Source organism: Phallusia mammillata, chromosome 2, assembly GCF_965637545.1.
Source record: "Phallusia mammillata chromosome 2, kaPhaMamm4.hap1.1, whole genome shotgun sequence".
Lineage (NCBI taxonomy): Eukaryota > Metazoa > Chordata > Ascidiacea > Phlebobranchia > Ascidiidae > Phallusia > Phallusia mammillata.
In genome coordinates this window covers 21,243,535-21,253,006 of record NC_137253.1, presented here as the reverse complement: position 1 = coordinate 21,253,006, position 9,472 = coordinate 21,243,535, and the positions used below count along the sequence as shown (strand labels likewise).

General features: G+C 41.8%; 1 protein-coding gene and 23 non-coding genes across 24 annotated transcripts in view; 23 read left to right on the top strand and 1 right to left on the bottom strand.

Moving 5' to 3' along the window:
• LOC145212703 (dynein beta chain, ciliary-like) overlaps positions 1–9,472 on the bottom strand; it is a 96,756-nt gene that overhangs the window by 25,980 nt on the left and 61,304 nt on the right. Inside the window, exons 18-32 of the mRNA XM_080080928.1 lie at positions 5,691–5,786; positions 5,237–5,442; positions 4,913–5,039; positions 4,724–4,821; positions 4,316–4,472; positions 3,271–3,440; positions 3,074–3,182; positions 2,648–2,764; positions 2,457–2,573; positions 2,097–2,297; positions 1,584–1,736; positions 1,210–1,344; positions 716–838; positions 531–653; positions 62–286 (exon numbers count right to left, since the gene is read on the bottom strand). Of these exons, the coding sequence (XP_079937054.1) occupies positions 62–286; positions 531–653; positions 716–838; positions 1,210–1,344; positions 1,584–1,736; positions 2,097–2,297; positions 2,457–2,573; positions 2,648–2,764; positions 3,074–3,182; positions 3,271–3,440; positions 4,316–4,472; positions 4,724–4,821; positions 4,913–5,039; positions 5,237–5,442; positions 5,691–5,786 (2,157 nt within the window). The remainder of the gene's footprint in view (positions 1–61; positions 287–530; positions 654–715; positions 839–1,209; positions 1,345–1,583; positions 1,737–2,096; positions 2,298–2,456; positions 2,574–2,647; positions 2,765–3,073; positions 3,183–3,270; positions 3,441–4,315; positions 4,473–4,723; positions 4,822–4,912; positions 5,040–5,236; positions 5,443–5,690; positions 5,787–9,472) is intronic.
• Trnal-caa (transfer RNA leucine (anticodon CAA)) lies at positions 5,996–6,077 on the top strand. Its single transcript has one exon. It is a non-coding gene; the product is annotated as a tRNA-Leu (tRNA).
• On the top strand, positions 6,146–6,226 carry Trnas-uga (transfer RNA serine (anticodon UGA)). The gene has a single exon. It is a non-coding gene; the product is annotated as a tRNA-Ser (tRNA).
• Positions 6,301–6,382, top strand: Trnas-uga (transfer RNA serine (anticodon UGA)). Its single transcript has one exon. It is a non-coding gene; the product is annotated as a tRNA-Ser (tRNA).
• Trnas-uga (transfer RNA serine (anticodon UGA)) lies at positions 6,457–6,538 on the top strand. The gene has a single exon. It is a non-coding gene; the product is annotated as a tRNA-Ser (tRNA).
• Positions 6,609–6,690, top strand: Trnas-uga (transfer RNA serine (anticodon UGA)). Its single transcript has one exon. It is a non-coding gene; the product is annotated as a tRNA-Ser (tRNA).
• On the top strand, positions 6,761–6,842 carry Trnas-uga (transfer RNA serine (anticodon UGA)). Its single transcript has one exon. It is a non-coding gene; the product is annotated as a tRNA-Ser (tRNA).
• On the top strand, positions 6,917–6,998 carry Trnas-uga (transfer RNA serine (anticodon UGA)). Its single transcript has one exon. It is a non-coding gene; the product is annotated as a tRNA-Ser (tRNA).
• Positions 7,073–7,154, top strand: Trnas-uga (transfer RNA serine (anticodon UGA)). Its single transcript has one exon. It is a non-coding gene; the product is annotated as a tRNA-Ser (tRNA).
• Positions 7,229–7,310, top strand: Trnas-uga (transfer RNA serine (anticodon UGA)). The gene has a single exon. It is a non-coding gene; the product is annotated as a tRNA-Ser (tRNA).
• Trnas-uga (transfer RNA serine (anticodon UGA)) lies at positions 7,385–7,466 on the top strand. Its single transcript has one exon. It is a non-coding gene; the product is annotated as a tRNA-Ser (tRNA).
• Positions 7,538–7,619, top strand: Trnas-uga (transfer RNA serine (anticodon UGA)). The gene has a single exon. It is a non-coding gene; the product is annotated as a tRNA-Ser (tRNA).
• On the top strand, positions 7,692–7,773 carry Trnas-cga (transfer RNA serine (anticodon CGA)). The gene has a single exon. It is a non-coding gene; the product is annotated as a tRNA-Ser (tRNA).
• Positions 7,845–7,926, top strand: Trnas-uga (transfer RNA serine (anticodon UGA)). The gene has a single exon. It is a non-coding gene; the product is annotated as a tRNA-Ser (tRNA).
• Trnas-uga (transfer RNA serine (anticodon UGA)) lies at positions 7,999–8,080 on the top strand. Its single transcript has one exon. It is a non-coding gene; the product is annotated as a tRNA-Ser (tRNA).
• Trnas-uga (transfer RNA serine (anticodon UGA)) lies at positions 8,153–8,234 on the top strand. Its single transcript has one exon. It is a non-coding gene; the product is annotated as a tRNA-Ser (tRNA).
• On the top strand, positions 8,309–8,390 carry Trnas-uga (transfer RNA serine (anticodon UGA)). The gene has a single exon. It is a non-coding gene; the product is annotated as a tRNA-Ser (tRNA).
• On the top strand, positions 8,463–8,544 carry Trnas-uga (transfer RNA serine (anticodon UGA)). Its single transcript has one exon. It is a non-coding gene; the product is annotated as a tRNA-Ser (tRNA).
• Trnas-uga (transfer RNA serine (anticodon UGA)) lies at positions 8,619–8,700 on the top strand. Its single transcript has one exon. It is a non-coding gene; the product is annotated as a tRNA-Ser (tRNA).
• Trnas-uga (transfer RNA serine (anticodon UGA)) lies at positions 8,775–8,856 on the top strand. The gene has a single exon. It is a non-coding gene; the product is annotated as a tRNA-Ser (tRNA).
• Positions 8,927–9,008, top strand: Trnas-uga (transfer RNA serine (anticodon UGA)). Its single transcript has one exon. It is a non-coding gene; the product is annotated as a tRNA-Ser (tRNA).
• Trnas-uga (transfer RNA serine (anticodon UGA)) lies at positions 9,081–9,162 on the top strand. Its single transcript has one exon. It is a non-coding gene; the product is annotated as a tRNA-Ser (tRNA).
• Positions 9,235–9,316, top strand: Trnas-uga (transfer RNA serine (anticodon UGA)). Its single transcript has one exon. It is a non-coding gene; the product is annotated as a tRNA-Ser (tRNA).
• Positions 9,391–9,472, top strand: Trnas-uga (transfer RNA serine (anticodon UGA)). The gene has a single exon. It is a non-coding gene; the product is annotated as a tRNA-Ser (tRNA).

Here is a 9,472-nt window from a genome sequence, read left to right as displayed (position 1 = left end):
TCTGTTATTTACATTTTTGCAGGAATACCAAATCAGCTTTGTTAAAAACTTCTAATTCTACCTTGAAATCGATATCGATGCCTTCAAAGCGTTTCGAATCTTCGGGAAGTTGGGATCGGATGTCCTCGGATCCGATAAAGATCGCCTCCAAATACGACCAGGTCCTCTGCACTTCAAACCAGATGGTGATGACGGAATCTGCAGTGGAAAGACTTTTTTGCCATCCGGACACTTGATCCAGGAAGTAAGCAATGTATTTCGATGTCATCAAGTTTTGCAGTTGCACCTAAACGTATAGGAAATCAATGTTTTGTGGTTTAATGGTGTTTGAAACTTGATTAACTATTGGAGATATTCAAACACCAATATGTGAGTCGTCAGTGTTCTACCACCATAATTGTACTGATTTCAACGATTGTTCCGTTTTTTGTTCTTTCATTCTAAAGAACACAATGGTGCAAACAAGTGAACAAAAAACAAAACAAAAACGTTCGGTGTTTTTAGGGTAAAAAAGTGAACAAAACACAAACTTGATTTTCTTCCAGGGTTTCAATCAGTTCTTCGTCTGATTGCAACAACATAATTTCAGTTCTTCCGTGAGCCTCGTATTTGAACTCCATCGCACTCCAAGTGATGTCGAGCTCTTTGAGAACCTGCAGTAAACGAGTCGGTTAAAAGAAAAAAAAACCTCGAAAATATTCCCTGAAAATCCCACCTTTTCCATTCCCATCTCCTTTACAGCTTTGTCAACAATTCCTCTGACTTCGTCCTCGAAGTTGTGGAGGTTGAGTTTAAGCAAGTCGGCTAAAGTCGTTTCGTCGTCCATCATAAATTTCACCTAAAATGTAACATAAATATAATTCCAGAGTCGGATGGTATAACGTCCCACTCCGACGTACCAACCAAAGTAGTACAAGAAATCCTATTTCGCTTTTAGGGTGAAAATGAAACACATTCTTTTCCAATACACTCCAGTTTTAAAAAAAGTCGCCGAATAGATTTTTCATTCGCCGTTAACTAAGACGTATGTCTTCAGAGGCTATTTATATGCCTTTCACAGAAAAGGGGATTATTTCACTACGTTTGTAAAAACACCCGATCGTGGACTGTATGAGACGGATAAACAAATTCCACTTAATCTAAATCTAAAACCATCGACTTTGCGATTCTCTATAACTCTACAATAACTACAAAAGAAAATAACTGTACCTTGGTTGCTTGCATCAGTTGCTGCCAGTGACGGTCACGGATGGCTGCGTTCTGGAGCTCACTGACAGCGCGCAGTGACGTCAGCATGTTCTTTACCACTGAGTCTAGTCCACCGAACGAGTCCCAAGCACGCATCTGTTACACAGCAAGTTATCAATTAAAATTACACTGGTTGCTGCGTGTGGTCTGCACTATATTCTTTATGCTGTAAATTGTTTTTGTTAGTATAAGGTGTGACAATTTGTCACCCAAGAACTGTACAGATTTTTTTACAAAAAATGTCCACAAAGACAAAAATAATTCCGTCTATTTTTACGTGTGTAGATTCATTTGCGCATTTTAAGGTTTCATAATTTCGATCATACTGTGTTTACCTCCTTGTCAAGAGCGCGGATGTCTTTTGCAAACTTTTTGCAGTCAAGTTCCATCTGCTCGACATTAATGTTTGCCCACTTGGTAGTTTTCCAATCCTCAATGCTCGTCTTGACAAGTGTGATCATATCCCACAAAGCCTTCAGTAGAATCACCTGCAATCGGAAACCGACTTAAGAATAATACGTTGGAGCATAATGAGGAGAAAATGGTAACAAACAACACAGACATAAATTTTTATGAGAAATGCAAAATGAATGTAAAAAGCGACATCATGACTGAAAACTTGATTAATCAGAGGCAGATTACACACACATCACGTTAGGCAGTTGATAAAAAGGTGCGAGACAAAATGCAACGTGAGTGTGCGACCAGAAGTAGAGCATTTGCTGCAAGATAAGCAATGTAGGCACGTGCAGACACTTTACAATGGACCTTTTGCTAAAATCATTAAGTGGTAAACTGATGGAATTTGATAGTCAGTTGGTGAAGCTTTACAACTGCTAGCGGTTTACCTCACGCCGGCATTGCTTCATTTGCTTGAAGTCTGGTGCATTGATTTCGAATATTGCAGCCGCATCGTACAGTTTCTTCATCTCATTCTCCATCGCAGTGATCTCATCATGGCATCGATCCAACTGTTGGTACGGACGATCGGCAGCAAAACGGAACGGTGCATCCTTACGGAATCGCTCGCGGAACTCGTGTTGTTGCACCTGAGAATGTGATGCAAGTTTCGCAGGTAAAAAAATATTTTTTGGCAACGCTTATCTAAACAATATTTTTTTCTTAAGTTTGATGCTTCAAAATCGAAAAAGGTGCGAGTTTTGTTGAAAAAGCTTACGGTTTTGCAAACGTTAACAAACAAGCCTTACATCGAATGTGCTGCACTTGCGTCGAAGAATGGCGACCTCGTTCGATTGGAGTGGAGCAACAGCTTGTTTCACCGTTGCTGCAGTTTTCTTTGTGTTGTTCCATTTCTCTGGCAATTCCTATTTGCAAACCACTTGGTAATTTGGGATCATTGTTTTTAAATGAACGTGTCCTAAAGAAAGAAGCTTCTTACCTCAAGTTGTTTGTGGATATCCTCAGGCATTTCCTGATCATAAGTTTTCAGCAGTTCGATGGTTTGCTTCAGTGGTTCGAACATTTCGTCTGTGGTGCTTTGACGAGATTTCACATCCTGCATAAAACACAACCTTAAGGTTACAGGTAATAACAGAAAAGTTTCTGAACTTCGCCACCCAGAAGTTTAAATAACGGTTTCGATACATTGGAATACTATATACAGATCTGTTCATAAGTTTAATGGTGAAAATAACGGCCTAAATAGACACAAAAAGCGACCAGCTTTATTTTTCAAACGTTTCGGCCAATGCTCATGCCATCATCAGTGAAATGTTTCGACACATCTGCTTGAAAAGTCTTAGCGCGCTGTATGTGTGGAAGCTTTTTATGACTTTACAGAGTGAAGTATAAGCGAAAAACTTACACGTAGATTCTCGATCAAGGCGACCAAACTTTCATAGCCGAGTTCCTCGCGGATTTCCACCGCCATTCCCTTGTCAACTACCTTGATAAAGCGATCCAAGTCGGCCAAGCTGCAAAACAAATCAAATGTCAACACCTCGAAACTGCCTACACCTTACTAAAGTCCTTCATATGCATACACACAAGATATTTTCAGACCTGTTTGTTACATGGTCGATCAAATGTTGTTTAAACATGAAACTCCATCGCTTGATAATGTTGAGGAGAGCTTGCTTGAAAGGTTTTGCGTCGACGCGGAACCAGGAATCGAAAACTGCCACTGGGTTGATCTCTTCAACCTCGCAGTAGATTTTCTCGTACGTGTCAACCTGGACAATACAGATAACAGAAATACAGAAAGCGGCAAGTGTAAAATGCCGTAGTCTGAAGGCCTTTTCACCGAGTTTAATATGATTACAGCCAGTGTTTTTTTAAGGTGTTAAAATTTCTCCAGCGGTTTCCCAAAATTTGCCAGTAGCCTAATAAATAATTCGTTTAAGCAAATATGGCTATTTTTTTGGTATTTAACCAAAATTGCGGTCTCTTAAAACTACTTAGCGGTCACCCAAACCAAACCTTAAAAAAACCCTGATTACAACTATTGCGATATTACAGCCGTTGAAACTTATGGACGCAACTTAACTTTGGAAGTTAAGTTGTTTCAGAGCAGGGGTCGGCAACCCCTGGCACGCGTGCCAATGTTGGCACGCGAGATGGTTTTTCATGGCACGCCAACCGATTTGCATGTTATATTGAAGTAACAATTTAATCTGTTACACTGCTCGTTTATAGTTTTTATCATGCCATTGTCTTAAAATTCAGCCTTACATGCACAAAACACTCTGCTTTCTCTTTATTATCAATATTTGTTGGCACGAACCAATATTAATTGGAAAAACGTTGGCACGCGAGGTAATTAACACATGGCAATAACAAGTAAATTGGCACACGTCGCCTAAAAGGTTGCCGACCCCTGCTTTAGAGAGTGGTGATTTTGGAAGTAAATGTAAAAGACACAATGGACTGCCGCACTTTAATCATATATAGATTAATAAATTGCTGCGTTTAACTTATTTTTGCGTGTTCCAGGTTTCTAAAACTGAATCGTGAAATCAAACCAATAATAAAGCTCGGACGAAGGGCGAGAACGTCTCTGTAACAATCAATTAATATACACTCAGCAATGAGTCTAAATGATATGAACCTGTTCTTTAAACATGTCGAGTGTCGGTGGGTTTTCTGGCACTCCTTCTTCAGCGTGGGCTTCGATCTCCTCTGACGTAAGCACGTGACCATACGTGAGAAATTGTTTCATGAACTCGTTGCGATCGTCGATCCACAGATAAGCGTAGTTGTCGAAACTACACATTAGTGAATATTATGTAACAATGCTGGTATGCCACACATATTGTGCCTCGATTTGTTTTTAATACAGACGAAACCGCTTAATTAAGATTCCAATTCGCCAAGCGTTTTGTCCCGATTAACCGGATTACGATTAGCCGGTTTCTTCTGTACCGGTGCCAATTAACAGTTGAATCTATAGGTCTGAACGGCTTTTCTATCGGCTTCCGTGTATGACTAAAATAAAGTACAAAGATGAAAGTTGTACCTGTTCCTGTATTCACATGCTTTATCCATCACAGTTTGTATTCTTTCGAGAATTTCGTTCTTCATGTCGTTTAAGTCAGCCATGTCCTCCATGTCGGCCTGGTGTGTTATACAAGAACATGGTTTAAGGTCAAACGGTCTTTTCGAAACTGGTCTGAAATATAAAGAGCAAACATTGCTGAACCGTTACCTGGTAATGTTCGGCTCCGCTTTCCTTAGCCAGGCGGGAAATAAGCGACGACATATTGTACATGTCTTTCAACAACCCTTCGACTTGTTCATAGAAGCCATCCTCCATTCCATCGTCCAACGACGGTCTGTTGCATATAAAAACATTCTGACACTTCTGAACACACCACTTCACATCAAGTAATACGTTTTTAACAACGTCGCTTGTGCTGCAGGAGAGAAGTTACAGAAAACAAACCAAAAAATATCATTTTTATCCAAGACAGAATATTTTTTAAAGTAAAAAAAATCATTTTTATCCAGAAAACAGAATAATTTGTCGTACTTGAAGATCATGTCTGGAGCTTTCAGTTCCAGCGAGGCTTGGAAAAGAGGAGGAAGACCCAGCTTGGTGTCAGTTTGTTGCAAGAGGAATTTCATAGAACACTCGATGGCGTTGAAGCATCCGTCGATCACCATATCATCAACATACATCACATACGACTTCCACGTTTCAGAATCACCCGACGCCTTGAAAAGCTTTCTGTTTTCCTGCATTAGGTAATGAAATATTGACATGAGAGTCGCCGTTGCTTTTAAAAGCAGCGTACAAAAGAGACAAATCGGGAACAGACATGGACATGCAGAGACAAAATCATATGGAATACCAAAGACCACAAAAGAAACGATTAAAGAAACTATAGTTTGTGAGCAACTGCTGTAAGGATTGTTGAATCCGATAATCACTAAATACGAAAATTGGAATAAGAGTTTAAATCAGGCACCAAACGATCCTTTACCTCTAACAAGCCGTGAACTGCGTCGGCATTCTCTTTGATTATTCCGTAACGTTTGTGAAGTCGATCTTCACGATCATCAAGATTCAGCAGAGCATCCTTGTACAAAATTAGGAGATTATAATGATTGACTAATAAAAAAAAAAAAACATCCACTGAAGTGTTATACCGAAACCAAGCTGCTTCTTTAACTGGTGTTTATGTAAGTAGAAACTCATCCGTCCAAACACATCAACGTAAATTAAGTGATTTCAAATTTTTGTAGCTGTGTCTTTATTCGATAGTGAAACAAAGAAGCGAAATTGTCAGCTTCGATGGCCGAGTAGTTAAGGCGTTGGACTCAAAATCCAATGGGATATTCTCGCACAGGTTCGAACTCTGTTCGCAGCGTTTTACAATTTGCCTATTTTTGTAGCTGTGTCTTTATTCGATACTGAAATTAAGAAGAGAAATTGTCAGCTGCGATGGCCTAGTGGTTAAGGCGTTGGACTTGAAATCCAATGGGATATTCCCGCACAGGTCGAACCCTGTTCGCAGCGTTTTGCCTATTTTTGTATAGGGGTGTTTTAATGCTGTCTTTATTCGATAATGAAACAAAGAAAAGAAATTGTCAGCTGCGATGGCCGAGTGGTTAAGGCGTTGGACTTGAAATCCAATGGGATATTCCCTCACAGGTTCGAACCCTGTTCGCAGCGTTTTACACTCTGCCTATATGGAGTGTTTTAATGCCGTCTTCGATCGACAATGAAACAAAGAAGCGAAACTGTCAGCTGCGATGGCCGAGTGGTTAAGGCGTTGGACTTGAAATCCAATGGGATATTCCCGCACAGGTTCGAACCCTGTTCGCAGCGTTTTGCCTATTTTTTAGGTGTGTCTTAATGCTGTCTGCATTCGATAATCAACGAAGAAGCGAAACTGTCAGCTGCCATGGCCGAGTGGTTAAGGCGTTGGACTTGAAATCCAATGGGATATTCCCGCACAGGTTCGAACCCTGTTCGCAGCGTTTTGCCTATTTTTTAGGTGTGTCTTAATGCTGTCTGCATTCGATAATAAACGAAGAAGCGAAACTGTCAGCTGCGATGGCCGAGTGGTTAAGGCGTTGGACTTGAAATCCAATGGGATATTCCCTCACAGGTTCGAACCCTGTTCGCAGCGTTTTACACTTTGCCTATAAGGTGTGTTTTAATGCCGTCTTCGTTCGACAATGAAACAAACAAGTGAAACTGTCAGCTGCGATGGCCGAGTGGTTAAGGCGTTGGACTTGAAATCCAATGGGATATTCCCGCACAGGTTCGAACCCTGTTCGCAGCGTTTTGCCTATTTTTGTATAGGGGTGGTTAAATGCTGTCTTTATTCCATAATGAAACAAAGAAAAGAAATTGTCAGCTGCGATGGCCGAGTGGTTAAGGCGTTGGACTTGAAATCCAATGGGATATTCCCTCACAGGTTCGAACCCTGTTCGCAGCGTTTTACACTTTCCCTACATGGAGTGTTTTAATGCCGTCTTCGTTCGACAATGAAACAAAGAAGCGAAATTGTCAGCTGCGATGGCCGAGTGGTTAAGGCGTTGGACTTGAAATCCAATGGGATATTCCCTCACAGGTTCGAACCCTGTTCGCAGCGTTTTACATTTTGCCTATAAAGTGCGTTTTAATGCCGTCTTCGTTCGACAATGAAACAAAGAAGCGAAACTGTCAGCTGCGATGGCCGAGTGGTTAAGGCGTTGGACTTGAAATCCAATGGGATATTCCCGCACAGGTTCGAACCCTGTTCGCAGCGTTTTGCCTAGTTTGTAGGTGTGTTTTAATGCTGTCTTCGTTCGACAATGAAACAAAGAAACGAAATTGTCAGCTGCGATGGCCGAGTGGTTAAGGCGTTGGACTTGAAATCCAATGGGATATTCCCGCACAGGTTCGAACCCTGTTCGCAGCGTTTTGCCTATTTTTGTAGGTGTGTTTTAATACTGTCTGTATTCGATAATGAAACAAAGAAACGAAACTGTCAGCTGCGATGGCCGAGTGGTTAAGGCGTTGGTCTCGAAATCCAATGGGATATTCCCGCACAGGTTCGAACCCTGTTCGCAGCGTTTTGCCTATTTTTGTAGGTGTGTTTTAATGCTGTCTTTATTCGACAATGAACGAAGAAACGAAATTGTCAGCTGCGATGGCCGAGTGGTTAAGGCTATGGACTTGAAATCCAATGGGATATTCCCGCACAGGATCGAACCCTGTTCGCAGCGTTTTGTCTATTTTTGTAGGTGTGTTTTAATGCTGTGTTGATTCGATTATGAAACAAAGAAGAGAAACTGTCAGCTGCGATGGCCGAGTGGTTAAGGCTATGGACTTGAAATCCAATGGGATATTCCCGCACAGGTTCGAACCCTGTTCGCAGCGTTTTGCCTATTTTTGTAGGTGTGTTTTAATACTGTCTGCATTCGATAATGAAACAAAGAAACGAAACTGTCAGCTGCGATGGCCGAGTGGTTAAGGCGTTGGACTTGAAATCCAATGGGATATTCCCGCACAGGTTCGAACCCTGTTCGCAGCGTTTTACACTTTGCCTATAAGGTGTGTTTTAATGCCGTCTTCGTTCGACAATGAAACAAAGAAGCGAAACTGTCAGCTGCGATGGCCGAGTGGTTAAGGCGTTGGACTTGAAATCCAATGGGATATTCCCTCACAGGTTCGAACCCTGTTCGCAGCGTTTTGTCTATTTTTATAGGTGTGTTTTAATGCTGTGTTGATGCGATTATGAAACAAAGAAGAGAAACTGTCAGCTGCGATGGCCGAGTGGTTAAGGCGTTGGACTTGAAATCCAATGGGATACTCCCGCACAGGTTCGAACCCTGTTCGCAGCGTTTTACACTTTGCCTATAAGGTGTGTTTTAATGCCGTCTTCGTGCGACAATGAAACAAAGAAGCGAAACTGTCAGCTGCGATGACCGAGTGGTTAAGGCGTTGGACTTGAAATCCAATGGGATATTCCCGCACAGGTTCGAACCCTGTTCGCAGCGTTTTGCCTATTTTTGTATAGGGGTGTTTTAATGCTGTCTTTATTCGATAATGAAACAAAGAAACGAAATTGTCAGCTGCGATGGCCGAGTGGTTAAGGCGTTGGACTTGAAATCCAATGGGATATTCCCGCACAGGTTCGAACCCTGTTCGCAGCGTTTTGCCTATTTTTTAGGTGTGTCTTAATGCTGTCTGCAGTCGATAATAAACGAAGAAGCGAAACTGTCAGCTGCGATGGCCGAGTGGTTAAGGCGTTGGACTTGAAATCCAATGGGATATTCCCTCACAGGTTCGAACCCTGTTCGCAGCGTTTTACACTTTTCCATAAGGTGTGTCTTAATGCTGTCTGCATTCGATAATAAATGAAGGAGCGAAACGGTCAGCTGCGATGGCCGAGTGGTTAAGGCGTTGGACTTGAAATCCAATGGGATATTCCCGCACAGGTTCGAACCCTGTTCGCAGCGTTTTGCCTAGTTTTGTAGTTGTGTTTTAATGCCGTCTTTATTCGATAATGAAACGAAGAAACGAAATTGTCAGCTGCGATGGCCGAGTGGTTAAGGCGTTGGACTTGAAATCCAATGGGATATTCCCGCACAGGTTCGAACCCTGTTCGCAGCGTTTTGCCTATTTTTGTATAGGGGTGGTTTAATGCTGTCTTTATTCGATAATGAAACAAAGAAAAGAAATTGTCAGCTGCGATGGCCGAGTGGTTAAGGCGTTGGACTTGAAATCCAATGGGATATTCCCTCACAGGTTCGAACCCTGTTCGCAGCG